Here is a 22,369-nt window from a genome sequence, read left to right on the forward strand (position 1 = left end):
TTGTCTACACGCGCTGCCTAGAATTCCTCAACAACAACTCTCTCCTCGCCCCCCTCCAGTCTGGCTTCCGTCCCCTACATTCCACGGAAACTGCCCTCTCAAAGGTCACCAATGACCTCCTGCTTGCCAAATCCAATGGCTCCTACTCTGTCCTAATCCTCCTCGACTTCTCAGCTGTCTTCGACACTGTGGCCCACCCCCTTCTCCTCAACACGCTATCTGACCTTGGCTTCACAGACTCCGTCCTCTCCTGGTTCTCCTCTTATCTCTCCGGTCGTTCATTCTCAGTCTCTTTTGCAGGCTCCTCCTCCCCCTCCCATCCTCTTACTATGGGGGTTTCCCAAGGGTCAGTTCTTGGTCCCCTTCTGTTCTCCATCTACACGCACTCCCTTGGTGACCTCATTCGCTCCCACAGCTTCAACTATCATCTCCACGCTGATGACACCCAGATCTCCATCTCTGCCCCTGCTCTCTCCCCCTCTCTCCAGGCTCGCATCTCCTCCTGCCTTCAGGACATCTCCATCTGGATGTTTGCCCACCACCTAAAGCTCAACATGTCCAAGACTGAACTCCTTGTCTTCCCTCCCAAACCTTGTCCTCCCCCTGACTTTCCCATCTCTGTTGGTGGCACTACAATCCTTCCTGTCTCACAAGCCCGCAACCTTGGTGTCATCCTCGACTCGGCTCTCTCATTCACCCCTCACATCCAAGCCGTCACCAAAACCTGCCGGTCTCAGCTCCGCAACATTGCCAAGATCCGCCCTTTCCTCTCCATCCCAACCGCTACCCTGCTCATTCAAGCTCTCATCCTATCCCGTCTGGACTACTGCATCAGCCTTCTCTCTGATCTCCCATCCTCGTGTCTCTCTCCACTTCAATCCATACTTCATGCTGCTGCCCAGATTATCTTTGTCCAGAAACGCTCTGGGCATATTACTCCCCTCCTCAAAAATCTCCAGTGGCTACCAATCAGTCTGCGCATCAGGCAGAAACTCCTCACCCTGGGCTACAAGGCTGTCCATCCCCTCGCCCCCTCCTACCTCACCTCCCTTCTCTCCTTCTCCAGCCCAGCCTGCACCCTCCGCTCCTCCGCCGCTAATCTCCTCACCGTACCTCGCTCTCGCCTGTCCCGCCATCGACCCCCGGCCCACGTCAACCCCCGGGCCTGGAATGCCCTCCCTCTGCCCATCCGCCAAGCTACCTCTCTTCTTCCCTTCAAGGCCCTACTGAGAGCTCACCTCCTCCAGGAGACCTTCCCAGACTGAGCCCCTTCCTTCCTCTCCCCCCTCGTCCCCCTCTCCATCCCCCCCATCTTACCTCCTTCCCTTCCCCACAGCACCTGTATATATGGATATATGTTTGTACATATTTATTGCTCTATTTATTTATTTATTTATTTATTTTATTTGTCCATATCTATTCTATTTATTTTATTTTGTTAGTATGTTTGGTTTTGTTCTCTGTCTCCCCCTTTTAGACTGTGAGCCCACTGTTGGGTAGGGACTGTCTCTATATGTTGCCAATTTGTACTTCCCAAGCACTTAGTACAGTGTTCTGCACATAGTAAGCGCTCAATAAATACGATTGATGATGATGAGGAGGAAATAACTCTGGCACTTTGAGTAAAACTCAGTCCTTTCCCTTCTTCTAGTGCTCCAACTTCCAATGCGCCTCCCAACCCCCCTTTCCCTCCTATGCCCACCAATCATATTTATTGAGCGCTTACTGTGTGCAGAGCACTGTACTAAGCGCTTGGGAAGTACAAGTTGGCCAATGTGATGGAAAGACCTGGCCCATATCAGACAAATTCTGGACACCTGCCCCTTCTGGCTCTGAACCCCAATGGGATTTACACCTTTCACCCTGCCTGCTTTGTTGGGGCTGGTTTAGTGTTTTTTGGTTGTCTTTCATATAACACTGGACAGTTTCCTGTTTATTTTAAGAGTAGTGACAAGTAGCATAAGCGACGGATATTCCAGAATTCTGCGGAAATGCGGAAAGTTCCCAAGAAGAGGCTGTCCTCCAAGTTGGGTTGAGTGACGGATCGCTGGGGAAAATGCACTGCGCTCTGACCCTTGGACTGGAGAGGCTGTATTTTATGATCTAACTTTCGTGAAAATACCCAGTGTTGGATTTTCCTTGGAAAAAAAAGGCACTTTTTTTTGCTTTTTTGTAATGTTTTGTTATCTTGGGATGTTTCTAAAGAAAATATTTTGTGTAATTAGAAAGCCAAGTCGTGTATTGTACAGTTGTAATAATGACCTATTTCTATAGAAAATAAATCATACGGCATTCAGTGTAAATTGTTTTATATGTGAAGACACCAGATCATTTCCCAAGTGCTTGTGCTTTGCTATGAGTGGATATTTCGGTTTCCATAGTGCAGTGGTTATTATGTTCACCTCACGTGGGAAAGATCCCTTATTTTTAACCAGGCTAAAATGTATTTTTTTTCTCCCCCTCTAACTGTAAATTCATTGTGGGCAGGGAACACGCCTACCAACTCTGTTATATTGTACTCTCCCAATTCCTTAATACGGTGCTCTGCACATAGTAAGCACTCAAAAAATATGATCGGTTGATTGATTGAATGATAGATTGAATATAGTATTTCCCAAGGTAACCGTTTCCGTCTCTTGCAGGGACCATCCCTTGGTTTTCATTTCTGGACTGATTTGAATTTACCCTGGGGATGTAATGAAATGGATTTTCCCAAATTGACTAGGGTTTCCCAGCTCACCGGGACACGGAACTCACCTGATGCTCTTTAGACCCAGTTCAGTGGCGTTCAGCACACCTTGATTTTAAGGGTAAAGTCCCTCTCTGCAGGTTTCCTCGAGAGCAAGGATGCTGCCTGTCAGTCAAGAGTCAGAAAATTATTTCACTCAATTCAAGAAATTCAAAGTAATGGACTATATAAAAATCAGCAAGCAAATTATTTGGAGTTATTCAAAAAGCAGGTAAGAAATCAGCATAACCAAACACATAAAAGTCAATTATTGAGAAATAATAAAAATAATATTATATTATATTATTAATATTATTCCCGGGCTGGGAATCAGGGGACCTGGGTTCTAATCCTGGATCTGTCACTTTTACAAGGTCATGTTTACTGTGACCTTGGGAAAGCCATTTCACTTTAGAGAAGCAGCTTGGCTCAGTGGAAAGAGCCCGGGCTTTGGAGTCAGAGGTCATGGGTTCAAATCCCGGCTCCGCCAAATGTCAGCTGTGTGACTCTGGGCAAGTCACTTCACTATATATGTTTTGTTTTGTTCTCCGTCTCCCCCTTCTAGACTGTGAGCCCACTGTTGGGTAGGGTCTGTCTCTATATGTTGCCAACTTGTACTTCCCAAGCGCTTAGTACAGTGTTGTGCACACAGTAAGCGCTCAATAAATACGATTGATTGATTGATTGATTCTCTGGGCCTCCGTACCCTCATCTGTAAAATGGGGATTAAGACTGTGAGCCCCCCTGTGGGACAACCTGATCACCTTGTATCCTCCTCAGCGCTTAGAACAGTGCTTTGCACAGAGTAAGCGCTTAACAAATGCCATTACCTCCTTCCTTTCCCCACAGCACCTGTATATATGTATATATGTTTGTACGTATTTATTACTCTATTTATTTACTTATTAATTTTACTTGTACATATTTATTCTACTTATTTTATTTTGTTAATATGTTTTGTTCTGTTCTGTCTCCCTCTTCTAGATTGTGAGCCCGCTGTTGGGTAGGGACCGTCTCTATATGCTGCCGACTTGGACTTCCCAAGCGCTTAGTACAGTGCTCTGCACACAGTAAGCGCTCAATAAATACGATTGATTGATTGATTGATTCTCTGGGCCTCAGTCCCCTCATCTGTAAAATGGGGATTAAGACTGTGAGCCCCCCCGTGGGACAACCTGATCACCTTGTATCCTCCCCAGCGCTTAGAACAGTGCTCTGCACAGAGTAAGCGCTTAACAAATACCATTATTATCGTTATTATTTGTTGTTGAATTGTACTTTCCAAGAGCACAGAACAGTGCTCTGCACACAGTATGCACTCAATACGACTGAATGAATGACTGATGCATGTGAATCAAAGCATGCAAGCGACAAATGAAACACCAGATCTTTAAAATGTTGAAGCTTTTGAAATTTAAACCTGATAATGTGTTTCTGAAACCTCAATTTTGGCTTTTAAACCTTAAATCAAGTATTTTAGGCAAAGATTCGTGGTCTATTGCCACCTCGTGGGCATTGGGTATATTGCACATGACTCTTCAGTTTTTTTATTCTAAACTGCTTGGATGACAGCCTGCCCCTTATAATAATAATAATGGTATTTGTTAAGCGCTTACTACATTCAAAGCACTGTCCTAAGCGCTGGGGAGGTTACAAGGTGATCAGGTTGTCCCACGGGGGGCTCACAGTCTTCATCCCCATTTTCCAGATGAGGGAACTGAGGCCCAGAGAAGTGAAGTGACTTGCCCAAAGCCACGCAGCTGACAAGTGGCGGAGTTGGGATTTGATAATAATAATAATGATGGCATTTATTAAGCGCTTACTATGTGCAAAGCACTGTTCTAAGCACTGGGGAGGTTACAGGGTGATCAGGTTGTCCCACGTGGGGCTCACAGCCTTCATCCCCATTTTACAGATGAGGGAACTGAGGCCCAGAGTGAAGTGAAGTGAAGAAGTGAAGTGACTTGCCCAAAGTCACGCAGCTGACAAGTGGCGGAGTTGGGATTTAATAATAATAATAATAATAATAATAATGATGGCAGTTATTAAGCATTTACTATGTGCAAAGCACTCTTCTAAGTGCTGGGGAGGTTACAAGGTGATCAGGTTGTCCCACGGGGGGCTCACAGTCTTCATCCCCATTTTCCAGATGAGGTAACTGAGGCCCAGAGAAGTGAAGTGACTTGCCCAACGTCACACAGCTGACAAGTGGTGGAGTTGGGATTTGATAATAATAATAATAATAACAATGGCATTTATTAAGCGCTTACTATGTGCAAAGCACCGTCCTAAGCGCTGGGGAGGTTACAAGGTGATCAGGTTGCCCCATGTGGGGCTCACAGTCTTCATCTCCATTTTACAGATGAGGTCACTGAGGCCCAGAGAAGTTAAGTGACTTGCCCAAAGTCACACAGCTGACAAGTGGCAGAGTTGGGATTTGATAATAATAATAATAATAATAATAATAATAATAATGGCATTTATTAAGCGCTTACTATGTGCAAAGCACTGTTCTAAGCGCTGGGGAGGTTCCAAGGTGATCAGGTTGTCCCACGGGGGGCTCACAGTCTTCATCCCCATTTTCCAGATGAGGTAACTGAGGCCCAGAGAAGTGAAGTGACTTGCCCAAAGTCACACAGCTGACAAGTGGTGGAGTTGGGATTTGATAATAATAATAATAATAACAATGGCATTTATTAAGCGCTTACTATGTGCAAAGCACCGTCCTAAGCGCTGGGGAGGTTACAAGGTGATCAGGTTGCCCCATGTGGGGCTCACAGTCTTCATCTCCATTTTACAGATGAGGTCACTGAGGCCCAGAGAAGTTAAGTGACTTGCCCAAAGTCACACAGCTGACAAGTGGCAGAGTTGGGATTTGATAATAATAATAATAATAATAATAATGGCATTTATTAAGCGCTTACTATGTGCAAAGCACTGTTCTAAGCGCTGGGGAGGTTCCAAGGTGATCAGGTTGTCCCACGGGGGGCTCACAGTCTTCATCCCCATTTTCCAGATGAGGTAACTGAGGCCCAGAGAAGTGAAGTGACTTGCCCAAAGTCACCCAGCTGACAAGTGGTGGAGTTGGGATTTGATAATAATAATAATGATAATGATGGCATTTATTAAGTGCTTACTATGTGCAAAGTACTGTTCTAAGCACTGGGGAGGTTACAAGGTGATCAGGTTGTCCCACGGGGGGCTCACAGTCTTCATCCCCATTTTACAGATGAGGCAACTGAGGCCCAGAGAAGTGAAGTGACTTGCCCAAAGTCACCCAGCTGACAAGTGGTGGAGTTGGGATTTGATAATAATAATAATAATAATAATGGCATTTATTAAGCGCTTACTATGTGCAAAGCACTATTCTAAGCACTGGGGAGGTTACAAGGTGATCAGCTTGTCCCACGGGGGGCTCACAGTCTTCATCCCCATTTTACAGATGAGGCAACTGAGGCCCAGAGAAGTGAAGTGACTTGCCCAAAGTCACCCAGCTGACAATTGGCGGAGTTGGGATTTGCTCCCATGACCTCTGACTCCAAAGCCCGGGCTCTTTCCACTGAGCCGCGCTGCATCTCTTGAGCCATGGATGACTTCAAAGCCCGGGCTCTTTCCACTGAGCCACGCCGCTTCTCAAAGAGCTGCTTGCAAAGCGTTATGGTGGTTCTGCCGCGTGGCTATGTCTGAAGCCAAAGCGACCTTACCGTGAAGGAAAATTCTGCCCAGAAAGGCTCCATCCCACCTGAATGTGTTTCTCCTACGACACACTGAGGTCACAGTGATCTAAGTTCTACACTGGAACATGGTATTGGAGTTCAGCGCCGGGCAACGGAGAACCCTGGACTGAAACTCCGCAAAATTTCCAAGTGGGAGGATGTGCGAGCTCATAGCCTCCACTCTCACCACTATGGAGAGAGCAGCAGTAGCTCTGATGTGCCTCTGTCTTCTTCTTGGATGGGGGGAGACTCACCCCCCACCCCCACAGAACCAAAAAGGTACGATGGAAATCTAGAAAAGGGGAGGAATGGTCTCTGAGAAGAAGTCACTGTCTCCGCAGCAGTCATTCTGGGAGGGAGAAAGAGCCCGGAATGGCAGTATCTCTCCAGGGATGGCTCGGAGGAGAGGGGCAGGAAGAAGTGAGAAGCGTGGAAGACAGGATAAATCAGTGGGACTGGGCCCTCCTGGGTCAGGAGAGTAGATTGGCCTAATAATAATGGGGACTGTGGTATTGTTAAGTGCTTACTATTTGCCAAAGGCTGGGGTAGATACAGGAGAATGGTCCCTGACTTACACGGGGCTCACATTCTCCTGAGTCAAGCAAATTTATTGTGCACTTCCTGCATGCAGGAAGGGCTTGGGAGAACACAATATAACAATAAACAGGCTCATTCCCTGCCCAAAATGAGCTTACGGTCTGGGGCAGTAGGGGGGAGGATTTATTAACACAAATAAACAAACAACTGACATATACATGAGCGCCGTGGGGCTGGGAGGGAGGATAATAATAATAATAATAATTGGCATTTGTTAAGTGCTTACTATGTGCAAAGCACTGTTCTAAGCGCTGGGGAGGATACAGGCTGATCAGGTTGTCCCACGTGGGGCTCACAGTCTTAATCCCCATTTTACAGATGAGGTAACTGAGGCCCAGAGAAGTTAAGTGACTTGCCCAAGATCACACAGCAGACATGTGGCGGAGTCGGGATTCGAACCCATGACCTCTGACTCCAAAGCCCGGGCTCTTTCCACTGAGCCACGCTGCTTCTCTAATGGATAAAGGGAGCAAATCAAGGTGATGTAGAAAGGAGTGGGAGAAGAGGAAAGGAGGGTTTAACCGGGGAAGACCTCTCGGAGGAGATGGGCCTTCAATATGGCTTTGAAATGGGGGAGAGGAATTGTCTTTCGGATATGGGGGGTGGGGGTCCAGGCCAGAGGCAGGACGGGGGCGAGAGGTCGGCAGCGAGGTAGATGAGATGGAGGTACATTGAGAAGGTTGGCACAAGGGGAAGTGAAACTGAGGCACAGAAGTGAAGTGATGTGCCCCCGGTCACCCGGCACGCAAGCAGAAGAGTTAAGATTAGAACCCACGGCCTGGCGGGAGGCTGCGTGATGTTGGGGCGATGGGGCCTGCTCTGCTCTGATGGAGGGGGTTCGGTTGGTGCCTCCTCCCGCATTCCCGGGATGGGCCCCCTTCGCCCGAGCCCTTCCCTGGACCTCCCTCCTTCCCTCCCTCGAAACAGGTCCTCCCCGTGCTGCCCCTGCTCTGTTCCCCATGGCTGGAAAAATGGGGGTTCAACCCCTGTCCCCCCTCCGACTTAGACTGTGAGCCCCATGTCGGGCACGGTCCCTAATCTCTGTGATTAACTGGTTTATTAGAGAAGCTCAGTGGAATGAGCGTGGGCTTCTAATAATAATAATAATAATAATAATAATGGCATTTATTGAGTGCTTACTAGGTGCAAAGCATTGTTCTAAGTGCTGGGGAGGTTATTATTAGAGAAGCTCAGTGGAAAGAGCGTGGGCTTGTAATAATAATAATAATAATAATAATGGCATTTATTGAGCACTTACTAGGTGCAAAGCACTGTTCTAAGCGCTGGGGAGGTTATTATTAGAGAAGCTCAGTGGAAAGAGCGTGGGCCTGTAATAATAATAATAATAATAATGGCATTTATTAAGTGCTTACTATGTGCAAGGCACTGTTCTAAGCGCTGGGGAGGTTACCGGGTGCTCAGGTTGTCCCAAGAGGGGCTCACAGTCTTCATCCCCATTTTGCAGATGAGGTCACTGAGGCCCAGAGAAGTTAGGTGACTTGCCCAGGGTCACACAGCTGGCAAGCACTGTTCTAAGCGCTGAACACGTAGCCCCAGACTGAGCCCCCTTTTTCCTCTCCTCCTCCCCATCCCCACCGCCCTACGTCCTTCCCCAGCACCTGCATATATGTTTGAACAGATTTATCACTCTATTTTATGTGTCCATATTTACTATTCTCTTTATTTTGTTAATGATGTGCATTTAGCTTCAATTCTATTTGTTCTGATGACTTGGCACTGGGCCACCTGTTTTGTTTTATTGTCTGTCTCCCCCTTCTAGACTGGGAGCCCGCTGTTGGGTAGGGACTGTATATGTCACCGATTTGTACTTCCCAAGCGCTTAGTACAGTGCTGTGCACACAGTAAGTGCTCAATAAATATGATTGAATGAATGAATTAATGAACCCAGGTCCTCTGGCTCCCAGGCCTGTGCTCGATCACTCACTCATTCATTCATAATAATAATAATAATGATGGCATTTATTAAGTGCTTATTAGGTGCAAAGCACTGTTCTAAGTGCTGGGGAGGTTACAAGGTGATCAGGTTGTCCCACAGGGGGCTCATAGTCTTAATCCCCATTTTACAGATGAGGTAACTGAGGCACAGAGAAGTTAAGTGACTTCATTCATTCAATCATTTTTATTGAGCACTTACTGGGTGCAGAGCACTGTACTAAGCGCTTGGGAAGTCCAAGTTGGCAACATATAGAGACGGTCCTTCCCCAACAGTGGGCTCACAGTCTAAAAGGGGGAGACAGAGAACAAAACAAAACATATTAACAAAATAAAATAAATTGAATAAATATGTACAAGTAAAATAAATAAAGTAATAAATCCGTACAAACATATATACATATATACAGGTGCTGTGGGGAAGGGAAGGAGGTGAGGGGGAGGAGGGGGGGAGGAAGGAGGGGGACTTGCCCAAAGTCACACAGCTGACAAGTGGCGGAGCCGGGATTTGAACCCATGACCTCTGACTCCAAAGCCCGGGCTCTTTCCACTGAGCCATGCTGCTTCTCCAAATTCATTCATTCATTCATTCATTCATTTAATCGTATTTATTGAGCACTTGCTGTGTGCGGAGCACTATATTAAGCATTTGGAAAGTACAATTCATCAATAAAGAGAGACAATCCCTGCCCACACCGGGCTTATAGCTTAGATGTAAGGGAGGAGCTAGACATCAGAACAGTCAACAGGCATCAATATAAATAAATGGAATTATTGATATATACCTAAGTGATGTGGGGTGGGGAGGGAGGGAAGATCAAAGGGAGTGACGTGGAAAGGGACAGAGCTGGGGAAAAGAAGGGAGGTGAAGAAGTAAGAAGGGGCAAGGTGATGGAGAGCTTTGAGGCTGATGAAGTAACCCAGTTGGGACAGAACGAGTGTATTAACGTGGTAGCGATTTGGATGGAGAGGAAACGGTGGATCTTGGCGAAGTTGTGAAGGTGAGACCGACCGGCGGGATTTGGTGACGGATTGGATATGCGGCGTGAATGAAAGAGCAGAGTCAAGGATGACGCCAAGATTGCGGGCTTGTGAGATGGGAAGGGTGGTTGTGTCGTCCACAGTGACGGGAAAGTTCGGGAGTTGAGTTTTAGGTGGCGGGAGGACATCCAAGGAGAGATGTCCTGAGGACAGGAGGAGGGAGGGACAGAGAACAGAGGAGGAGATCTATAGGAGATATAGCTCTACCAGAGCACACTGTCTCTAATTCCATCTTTCAATTTGTTTCCCTCAAACGTCATGCCCCATGGCCCTGGAGCTAGAATGGGAGAAGAGATAACATTAAATGCTTCTCCAGACCCAGACACAGAATAGCTGGGTAGCGACTACGGATAAAAAAAAACCCCGGGTACAGGGTAAAGGGTAGACATGACTGAGGATTCAGACTCCAAGGGAGGGAAGAGAGAAAGAGAAAAGGCAAAAAGAGCCCTTTTAAAGACCCTTTCTTTTAAAGACTGCATCCTGGGGAATACGCCCTTAGTTGTCCCAATCTCAATTCTGCCCACTGTTGGAGAGGCCCTGATGCCTCTGAGTGTTATTAATAATAATAATAATGGTATTTGTTAAGCACTTACTATGTGCCAAGCACCGGTCTAAGCACCGGGGTGGTCCTGGTGCCTCTGAGTGTTATTATTAATAATAATAATGGTATTTGTTGAGCGCTTACTACGTGCCAAGCACTGGTCTAAGCACCGGGGTGGATACAAGCAAATTGGGTTGGACACAGACTCTGTCCCATGCGAGGCTCACACTCTCAATTCCCCATTTTACAGATGAGGTAACTGAGGCCCAGGGAGGTACTATGTGCCAAGCACTGGTCTAAGCACCGGGGTGGCCCTGGTGCCTCTGAGTGTTATTATTAATAATAATAATGGTATTTGTTGAGTGCTTACTATGTGCCAAGCACTGGTCTAAGCACTGGGGTGGATACAAGCAAATTGGATTGGACAGAGACTCTGTCCCATGTGGGGCTCACACTCTCAATTCCCCATTTTACAGATGAGGTGACTGAGGCCTAGGGAGGTACTATGTGCCAAGCACTGGTCTAAGCACCGGGGTGGTACTGGTGCCTCGGAGTGTTATTATTAATAATAATAATGGTATTTGTTGAGCGCGTACTACGTGCCAAGCACTGGTCTAAGTACCGGGGTGGATACAAGCAAATTGGGTTGGACAGAGACTCTGTCCCATGTGGGGCTCACACTCTCAATTCCCCATTTTACAGATGAGGTGACGGAGACCCAGGGAGGTACTATGTGCCAAGCACTGGTCTAAGCACCGGGGTGGTCCTGGTGCCTCTGAGTGTTATTATTAATAATAATAATGGTATTTGTTAAGCGCTTACTATGTGCCAAGCACTGGTCTAAGCACCGGGGTGGATACAAGGTAGTGTTACCGTGTGATACCTTTTTTTATGGTATTTGTTAAGCACTTACCACGCACCGTTCTAGGCAGTGGGGTAGGCACAAGATCATCGGGTTCGACACAGTCCCTGTCCCACATGGGGCTCACAGTCGCAATCCCCATTTTACAGATGAGGTAACTGAGGTACAGAGAAGTGAAGTGACTTGCCCAAGGTCACCCAGCAGACAAGCGGCCGAGCCGGGACTAGAACCCAGGTCCTTCTGACTCTCGGTCCCGTTCTCTTTCCACCAGGCCACGCTGCTCCTCGTAATCTCGCCCCCAGTACTTGGACCTTGCAAGGCACAAATGTGTTTTTTTTTAAATCATATTGCACCAGTTTTAAAGAAATCAACATAAAGTCGAAGAGCGAAGAGTGAGTCACGCATAAACAACTGTCGTCCTAACTGTCAAACCGTTTGGCTTTTCAGATTCAATGACTGAATTTCCATCACTTTCAGCAAATCTAATCCAATCGATGAAAAATACATTCCGTAAGTCGCTTCTCTTGGATGTCCACACTCCTGTTTGATGGGTCGGGATGAGCAAGGCATAGGGGCCACTAGTCACTACGGCTTCTCCTCAGGTTTGAAAGTTCGGGCGCCGGCAAAGATCGCGTATTAAGCCGACGTCCAAGAATGATCCCTTTCCCCTCTCCAGGAGGAAGGGTGGGAATCTCTTCCTGCAACAAGGGAGTGGGGGTCTCTCAGCGGAGCGGTTCGGGACGCCGTAATTCCATAACTGAAGCCGTAATGTTTTCCGCGCTGTAATTCCATAACTGAAGCCGTAATATTTTCTGGATTAATGCTGCTCTCTGCCTGGTTTGCAGTGGCTCAAGATGCAGTGCTCGTCTTTGGAAGTGGATGATTTCCACTGGCTCTGCATTGTACTTTTTTATTGACGGCATTTGGGAAGCACTTACTATGTGCCAAGCACTGTTCTAAGCACTGGAGCAGATCCAGGATAATCTAGACACAGTCCCTGGCTCACACCAGGCTCCCAGATGAGGCGCGTAGAAATGAAGTGACTTGCCCAAAGTCACACAGCAGACAGGTGAAGGAGACAGGATTAAAACCCAGGTCCTCGCTCCCAGGCCTGGGTTCTTTCCGCGGAGCCGCACTGCTCGTCCTGACTTTGCTCTTCCATATTTGTTAAGCGCTTACTATGAGAAGCAGTGTGGCTTAGTGGAAAGAGGTCGTGGGTTCTGATCCTGACTCCACCACGTCGTTCATTCATTAATTCAATCGTATTTACTGAGCGCTTCCAGTGTGCAGAGCACTGTATGAAGTGCTCGGGAAGTTCAAATGGGCAACATATAGAGACGGTCCCTACCCAACAATGGGCTCACAGTCTAGAATAATAATAATAATAGTAATGACGGCATTTATGAAGCGCTTACTATGTGCGAAGCACTGTTCTAAGCGCTGGGGAGGTTACAAGGGGATCAGGTTGTCCCACGTGGGGCTCACAGTCTTCATCCCCATTTTCCAGATGAGGTCACTGAGGCCCAGAGAAGCGAAGTGACTTGCCCAAAGTCACCCAGCTGACAATTGGCGGGGCCTGGATTTGAACCCATGACCTCTGACTCCAAAGCCCGCGCTCTTTTTCCACTGAGCCACGCTGCTTCTCTAAGTAGACAGCCACTTGGCTGTGTGACCTTGGGCAAGTCACTGAACTTCTCTGTGCCTCAGTTCCCTCATCTGGAAAATGGGGATTAAGACTATGAGCCCCACGTGGGACAACCCGATTACCTTGTATCTACCCCACCGCTTGCAACAGTGCTTGGCACATAGTAAGTGCTTAACAAATACCATTATTATTATTATTATTATTATTATTATTATTATTATTATTATTATGCGCTAGGCACTGTGCTAAGCCCTGTGGGGGATGCAAGCAAATTGGGTTGGACACAGTCCCTGTCCCAGGCTGGGCTCATTTTACAAACGAGGGAACTGAAGTCCAGAGAAGTAAAATGACTGACCTAAGGTCCCACTGCAGACAAGTGGCGGGGGCAGGATTAGAACCCATGACCTTCTGACACCCAGGCCAGTGTTCTATCCAGTTCGCCATGCTGCTTCTCCTACCACAGCAAAGAACTTTGTTTCACTGAACCAGCAGGCAATGGCTAAGGGATAATAATAATAATAACGATGGCATTTATTAAGCGCTTACTATGTGCCAAGCACTGTTCTAAGCGCTGGGGTGATACAAGGTGATCAGGTTGTCCCACGTGGGGCTCACAGTCTTAATCCCCATTTTACAGATGAGGTAACTGAGGCCCAGAGAATAATAATAATAATAATAATGGCATTTGTTAAGCGCTTACTATGTGCAAAGCACTGTTCTAAGCACTGGGGAGGTTACAAGGTGATCAGGTTGTCCCACGGGGGGCTCACAGTTTTTTTAATCCCCATGTGACAGATGAGGTACCTGAGGCCCAGAGAAGTGAAGTGACTTGCCCAAAGTCACCCAGCTGACAAGTGGCGGAGCCGGGATTTGAACCCGTGACCTCTGACTCCAAAGCCCGGGCTCTTTCCACTGAACTTGCAGCTCCATTGCAATCTCCATGGACCATGCAATCTCCATGGGCCCTTTGGGGGACCTTCCTTCAGACCGTGAGCCCACTGTTGGGTAGGGACTGTCTCTATATGATGCCAATTTGTACTTCCCAAGCGCTTAGTACAGTGCTCTGCACACAGTAAGTGCTCAATAAATACGATTGATGATGATGATGATGATGATGATGATGATGATGGAAAGAGCCCGGGCTTTGGAGTCAGAGATCGTAGGTTCAAATCCCGGCTCTGCCAACTGTCAGCTGTGTGACTTTGGGCAAGTCACGTCACTTCTCTGTGCCTCAGTTCCCTCATCTGTGAAATGGGGATTAAAACTGTGAGCCCCCTGTGGGACAACTTGATCACCTTGTAACCTCCCCCAGCGCTTAGAACAGTGCTTTGCACATAGTAAGCGCTTAACAAATGCCATCCTCATCATCACCACATAGGTTCCTTCAGCAGCATGGCTCAGTGGAAAGGGCCCGGGCTTTGGAGTCAGAGGTCATGGGTTCAAATCCCGGCTCCGCCAACTGTCAGCTGGGTGACTTTGGGCGAGTCACTTCACTTCTCGGTGCCTCAGTTACCTCCTCTGTCAAACGGGGATTAAGACTGTGAACCCCCCGTGGGACAACCCGATCACCTTGTAACCTCCCCAGCGCTTAGAACAGTGCTTTGCACGTAGTAAGCGCTTAATAAATGCCATCATTATTATTATTATTATTCAGTGGGGGTATCTGAAGCTTAAGAACAGCCACTTTTCACCTCCCCGGGAGTCCCCATGGTGACAGCCCGAGTTGACAACCGAGTCATCAACTCCAAGCCTTACCTTCGGGGGATTAGAGAAGCAGCGTGGCTCAGTGGAAAGAGCCCGGGCTTTGGAGTCACAGGTCATGGGTTCAAATCCCAGCTCCGCCACTTGTCAGCTGGGTGACTGTGGGCAAGTCACTTCACTTCTCTGGGCCTCAGTTCCCTCCTCTGGAAAATGGGGATGAAGACTGTGAGCCCCCCGTGGGACGGCCTGATCACCTTGTATCCTCCCCAGTGCTTAGAGCAGTGCTCTGCACATAGGAAGCGCCTAACAAATGCCATTATTATTATTATTATTATTATTATTATTATTATTATATTATATTATATATTATATTATTATATATAATATAATATCATATTAATTATAATTCATTATATAATTATATTAATTATATAATGTTATATGTTATATATTATTATATATATTATATATTATATTATATATTATATTATATATTATATATTATATTATAGTATTATATTATTATTATTAATGGGGTTTCCCAGGATTTAGCTGCATTCCCAGTGTTTGGGGCAGGATGGGGTAGCAATAGCTAGCTCCCTAGGCCCGGGGCTAGATGAAAAGATCGGCATACGCCTGGCGCTCACCCCTGGTCCGCCCAAACATCCTGAGGAATCCTCCGGGTTGGGGCGGCACCTCCGAGATGCTGCAGCAGCTGCCGAATTTATTCATTCAGTCGTATTTCTCGAGCGCTTACTGCGCGCACAGCACTGCACTGAGCGCTTGGGAAGTCCAAGTTGGCAACGTAAATAGGAAAGGCAAGACTGCAGAGAAGGAGAAAGATCAGGACGATTTGGGAATCATCCTCCTACTAATTTCCGGCCCAGCGGGCCGCTGCTTCCTCTGCCGCCTCCACCGATCAATCCATCGCTCGATCGTATTTCTTGAGCGCTTACTGCGTGCAGAGCACTGTACTAAGCGCTTGGGAAGTACAAGTTGGCGACATTTGTCATCACGGGAGCCGCTCCAGCTCAGCCGTGGCCTGTCGGCACCAGAGCCGACTCCTTTTCGGGGATCAGCAACTGGGGCAGGCGCGGTGGCGGGCACTAAGTACCCACTTTTTTCCCTTCCTTTCCCCCTTTCCATTTCCTTCTCTTCTCCTTGATGGTGGCATTTGCTAAGCGCTTACTCTGTGCAAAGCACTGTTCTAAGCGCTGGGGGGGCACACAAGGTGATCAGGCTGGCCCACGTGGGGCTCACAGTCTTCATCCCCATTTTACAGATGAGGGAACTGAGTCTCAGAGAAGTTAAGTGACCTGCCCAAGGTCACACAGCAGACAATGTGGTAGAGTCGGGATTCGAACCCATGACTTCTGACTCCCAAGCCCGGGCTCTTTCCTCTGAGCCACGCTGCTTCTCTATGCACTAGTACAATCACTCCAGTCAATCAGATTTAGAGCACTTGAGATCAATCAATCAATCGTATTTCTGGAGCGCTTACTGTGTGCAGAGCACTGTACTAAGCGCTTGGGAAGTACAAGTTGGCAACATAAGATAAGAAGATAAGATAAGAGATAAGAAAATAATGGTAAAGAAATGATCGCTTTCCTCCCTCTCTCGCTTTAACTCACCCCGAAGCAGCGTGGCTCAGTGGAAAGAGCCCGGGCTTTGGAGTCAGAGGACACGGGTTCAAATCCCAGCTCTGCCAATTGGGTAGGGACCGTCTTTATATGTTGCCAACTTGTACTTCCCAAGCGCTTAGTACAGCGCTCTGCACACAGTAAGCGCTCAATGAATACAATTGACTGATTGATTGACTTTGGGCAAGTCACTTAACTTCTCAGTTCCCTCATCTGTAAAATGGGAATTAAAACTGTGAGCCCCCCGTGGGACAACCTGATCACCTTGTAACCTCCCCAGCGCTTAGAACGGTGCTTGGCACATAGTAAGCGCTTAACAAATACCATTATCATTATTGTTATTATTATTATTATTATTATTATTATTATTATTATTATTATCGCCACCCCCACAATCCTCCAGCCCTTCAAAGTTCCATCCAAATTCGGCCCCATGGCCTAAAGTGAAAATTTGGCAACTCCGGTGCATGTACGTGACTGTGAGACATAGACAAGCAGTGTGGAAAGAACATGGGCTTTGGAGTCAAAGGTCATGGGTTCAAATCCTGACTACACCCATTGTCAGCTGTGTGACTTTGGGCAAGTCACCTAACTTCTCTGTGCCTCGGTTACCTCATCTGTAAAATGGTTAAGACTATGAGCCCCCCGGGGGACAACCTGATTTTTTTTTTAGACGGCATTTGTTAAGCGCTCACTATGTGCAGAGCACTGTTCTAAGCGCTGGGGGGGATACAAGGTGATCAGGTTGTCCCACGGGGGGCTCACAGTCTTCATCCCAATTTTACGGATGAGGTAACTGTGGCTCCGAGAAGTTGCCCAAGGTCACACAGCAGACACGTGGTGGAGTCGGAATTCGAACCCATGACCTCTGACTCCAAAGCCTGTGCTCCTTCCACTGAGCCACGCTGCTTCTCTGATTACCTGATTACCTTGTCACCTCCACAGCACTTAGTGCTTTGCACATAGTAAGCGCTTAATAAATGCTATTATTATTATTATTATATAAAGTTGGACTAGTTACCTGGAATGCCCAGGTTGAGTACTGATACTTTCGAATAAAGAAATACTCTTTCTTCATATTCTTTCCCCGAAGACCAAGACTATCTGCAGGATCTAGAAGAACTATCTAGAACAAAAGAAGTCACCAAAACCATCAGCCTTAATAGAGGCAAGTAGCCTGGTTTTTTTTTTTAATTTTAACTTCAAATCCGTTATTCTAGCCACCAACGTAATATTCCGGTTTAAGTTGTATGAGGATAAAAATCTAAGGTGATCTAGATCGCGGCTGCTTCTAGAGGAAGCCCAAATTGAGAAGCAAGGGAAGCCAACGCCTAAAAATATTCCCTAAGGTGAGACCCAGAAAAATGCTAAAATTCATCCCCAGTTCATTCATTCATTCAATCGTATTTATTGAGCGCTTACTGTGCGCAGAGCACTGTACTAAGCGCTTGGGAAGTACAAGTTGGCAACATATAGAGTCGGTCCCTACAGCGGGCTCACAGTGTATTTTCCAGCCCTGAGGAAAGAGTGACACTTATTTTCCCAAGCGCTTAGTACCGTGCTCTGCACACAGTAAGCGCTCAATAAATACAGTTGATTGATTGATTGAGCTTTATTATTTATTTATTACTCTACTTATTTATTTTGCTTGTACATATCTATTCTATTTATTTCATTTTGTTAATATGTTTGGTTTTGTTCTCTGTCTCCCCCTTCTAGACTGTGAGCCCACTGTTGGGTAGGGACCGTCTCTATGTGTTGCCAACTTGGACTTCCCAAGCGCTTAGTACAGTGCTCTGCACACAGTAAGTGCTCAATAAATACAATTGATGGATGATGGATTTTAAACTGAGAAGCAGCGTGGCTCAGTGGAAAAGAGCCCGGGCTTTGGAGTCAGAGGTCATGGGTTCGAATCCCAGCTCCTCCACCTGTCTGCTGTGTGACCTTGGGCAAGTCACTTAACTTCTCTGAGCCTCAGTGACCTCCTCTGTAAAATGGGGATTAAGACTGTGAGCCCCATGTGGGACAACCTGATCACTTTGTAGCCCCCCAAGCGCTTAGAACAGTGCTTTGCACATAGTAAGCGCTTAACAAATGCCAACATCATTATTATTATTCATCATCATCATCAATCGTATTTATTGAGCGCTTACTGTGTGCAGAGCACTGTACTAAGTGCTTGGGAAGTACAGGTTGGCAACGTATAGAGACAGTCCCTACCCAACAGTGGGCTCCCAGTCTAAAAGGGGGAGACAGAGAACAAAACCAAACATACTAACAAAATAAAATAAATAGGATAGATATGTACAAGTAAAATAAATAAATAAATAGAGTAATAAATATGTACAACCATATATACATATATACATATATATGTACATATATATACATATACATATACATATATATATGTACATACATATATACATAATATTATTATTATTAAACAAAAGAATGCCCTTTTTTGGTAGTATTTGTTAAGCTCTTAGAGTGTCAAGGGACACCTTAACTAGATAAGACAAAGACCCTGAAGGAAGAGTGACACTTATTTTAAACAAGAGAATGCACTTTTTGGGTGGTATTTATTAAGCTCTTAGAGTGTCAAACACTGTTCTGAGGGTTGGGGAAGAGACACCTTAACTAGATAAGACAAAGACCCTGAGGGAAGAGTGACACTTATTTTAAACAAGGGAATGCACTTTTTTGGTGGTATTTATTAAGCTCTTAGAGTGTCAAACGCCGGTTGTGGAAGGGACACCTTAACTAGATAAGACAAAGACCCTGAGGGAAGAGTGACACTTATTTTAAACAAGGGAATGCACTTTTTTGGTGGTATTTATTAAGCTCTTAGAGTGTCAAACGGGGTTGTGGAAGGGACACCTTAACTAGATAAGACAAAGACCCTGAAGGAAGAGTGACACTTATTTTAAACAAGAGAATGCACTTTTTTGGTGGTATTTATTAAGCTCTCAGAGTGTCAAACACCATTCTGAGGGTTGTGGAAGGGACACCTTAACTAGATAAGACAAAGACCCTGAGGGAAGAGTGACACTTATTTTAAACAAGGGAATGCACTTTTTTGGTGGTATTTATTAAGCTCTTAGAGTGTCAAACACCATTCTGAGGGTTGTGGAAGGGACACCTTAACTAGATAAGACAAAGACCCTGAAGGAAGAGTGACACTTATTTTAAACAAGAGAATGCACTTTTTGGGTGGTATTTGTTAAGCTCTTAGAGTGTCAAACGCCGGTTGTGGAAGGGACACCTTAACTAGATAAGACAAAGACCCTGAAGGAAGAGTGACACTTATTTTAAACAAGAGAATGCACTTTTTTGGTGGTATTTATTAAGCTCTCAGAGTGTCAAACGCCTTCTGAGGGTTGGGGAAGGGACACCTTAACTAGATAAGACAAAGACCCTGTCCTACATGGGGCTCACAGTCTGAGTAGGAGGTAGAATCCCCATTTTACAGTTGAAGAAACGGAGGCCCGGAGAAGGTAAGCGACTTCCCCAAAGTCCCACAGCAATCAGTTGGGAGAGCTGGGATGGGATTGACTCCCGGGCACAGGCTGCTTCTGGGGCGGAGCTTTGAGACGGCAGGGAATCAAAGAGGGAAGAAGGAAAAAGGCATAGAAGGAGGAGGAAGAAGTGGGGAGAGGAAATCTGAACAAAAAAGAGAGGAAGGTAAAGTGGACACTTGAGATTGAGTCTCTTTTTTGGCAAAGGATGCCTTTGCACAGGTTTTTGGTCCTGAAGTCATCTAAGCGCTTAGTACAGTGCTCTGCACATAGTAAGCGCTCAATAAATACGATTGATTGATAGGGGACTAAGGCGCATTTGTCATTTTTCAAATTCCCAGGACGGTGGCCTTTATGCGGTGGGTGCGGGCAACCAGTGAGTGTATTTAACTTGTCTGCTGTATTGTAGCCCACTCCCTCACCCCTCTTCTTCCTGGCAGCCACCATTTGGCTCATCATCACTTCCCCTAAACCCCAGGTTCGGGGGTCCGGGGGGATCCAGGGGGTGGGAGGGTGAGGGTCCGGGGGTGGGGGGTCCGGAGATGCGGGGCGGGCGGGTCTGGGGCGCGGGTTGTTGGTAGGTCACATTCATTCATTCATTCAATCGTATTTATTGAGCACTTACTGTGTGCAGAGCACTGGACTAAGCGCGTGGGAAGTCCAAGTTGGCAACATAGAGAGATGGTCCCTACCCAACAGTGGGCTCACAGTCAAGAAGATTTAATATCTAGGGATTTAGGGATTTAAATCAGTCTAGGGATTTAATATCTGTCAGCCCTCATGTCTGATCTGATTATCTTGCATACCGTCGCTATATGTCGCCAACTTGTACTTCCCAAGCGCTTAGTACAGTGCTCTGCACACCGTAAGCTCTCAATAAGTACGATTGAATGAATGAATCTATCCCAGCGCCAGTGGAAAGAGCCCGGGCTTGGGAGTCAGAGGTCGTGGGTTCTAATCCCGACTCCGCCACTCGTGTGCTGTGTGACTTTGGGCAAGTTGCTTAACTTCTCTGGGCCTCAGTGACCTCATCTGTAAAATGGGGATTAAGACTGGGAGCCCTACGTGGGGCAACTTAATCACCTTGTATCCCCCCAGCGCTGTTCGCACACAGTAAGCGCTTAACAAATGCCGTCATCGTCATCGTCGCCGGGTTGCAGGCGCAGACAAGAGGTTGCGCTTGCCCTCAAACCTAGTCCCCATGATGTCAGGCTCCACTCCTCTTCCCCAAGTCCCCCAGGTTGTGAGCAATCCCCTTCCTTACCTGGTTGGCCACCCGCCTAACTTGTACTTCCCAAGCGCTTAGGACAGTGCTCTGCACACAGTGAGCGCTCAATAAATACAATTGAATGAATGAATGAATGCTGCCTCTGCCAATCATCATCATCATCATCAATCGTATTTATTGAGCACTTACTATGTGCAGAGCACTGTACTAAGCGCTTGGGAAGTACAAATTGGCAACATATAGAGACAGTCCCTACCCAACAGTGGGCTCACAGTCTAAAAGGGGGAGACAGAGAACAAAACCAAACATACTAACAAAATAAAATAAATGGAATAGATATATACAAGTAAAATAAATAAATAGAGTAATAAATATGTACAAACATATATACATATATACAGGTGCTGTGGGGAAGGGAAGGAGGTAAGATGGGGGGGATGGAGAGGGGGACGAGGGGGAGAGGAAGGAAGGGGCTCAGTCTGGGAAGGCCTCCTGGAGGAGGTGAGCTCTCAGCAGGGCCTTGAAGGGAGGAAGAGAGCCAGCTTGGCGGATGGGCAGAGGGATTGGGGGCATTCCAGGCCCGGGGGATGACGTGGGCCGGGGGTCGATGGCGGGACAGGCGAGAACGAGGTACGGTGAGGAGATTAGCGGCGGAGGAGCGGAGGGTGCGGGCTGGGCTGGAGAAGGAGAGAAGGGAGGTGAGGTAGGAGGGGGCGAGATGATGATAGCGTTGCCAATGCAACGCTAAGCAGCCCCTGGCCTGGAGGTTGCCCGCACCCCAACCTGGGGTCCTAAGGGTGAGCCTATAGCCTTCGACATCTGGGTCACTGCCCCCGGAAAGCAACTCCTGTTGAACTGGCTGTCTTTGGTGCTGCTGCGTCTTGGCGATAGCCGACGTGGCGGGCTGGATGCTGGGCACCGAGGGTGGCTCAGCTCCCCCCAGGCATGATGAGGATGGTAACTGTTTGTCACCACGGACACCGGGGAAGGGGCGAGACTGGGGTTGGCTCCTCAGCCCAGTGAGGTTTTTGAGGACTCCACGGGGAACTCGGCTGGGGGTCGCGGGCACCACCAGAAGACAAGAAGATCTGCCATTTTGGTTTTAGCTTCTGCCCCCTTCCAGCTCCCTAGGGAAAGGATACACCAGTCGTGCAGGCTGAAAATGGAAGAACATCATCATCATCATCATCATCAATTGT

At 47.1% G+C, this 22,369-nt stretch overlaps 1 protein-coding gene across 1 annotated transcript in view; it reads left to right on the forward strand.

The window, feature by feature from the left end:
* Positions 1 to 11,870: 11,870 nt before the first annotated feature.
* LOC119941619 overlaps positions 11,871 to 22,369 on the forward strand; it is a 30,219-nt gene continuing 19,720 nt past the window's right edge. Inside the window, exons 1-2 of the mRNA XM_038762162.1 lie at positions 11,871 to 11,948; positions 17,518 to 17,592. Coding sequence (XP_038618090.1) covers positions 11,891 to 11,948; positions 17,518 to 17,592 — 133 coding nt within the window. The 5' untranslated portion in view covers positions 11,871 to 11,890. The remainder of the gene's footprint in view (positions 11,949 to 17,517; positions 17,593 to 22,369) is intronic.

The sequence above is a fragment of the Tachyglossus aculeatus genome, chromosome 20 (assembly GCF_015852505.1).
Source record: "Tachyglossus aculeatus isolate mTacAcu1 chromosome 20, mTacAcu1.pri, whole genome shotgun sequence".
NCBI classification, from domain to species: Eukaryota; Metazoa; Chordata; class Mammalia; order Monotremata; family Tachyglossidae; genus Tachyglossus; species Tachyglossus aculeatus.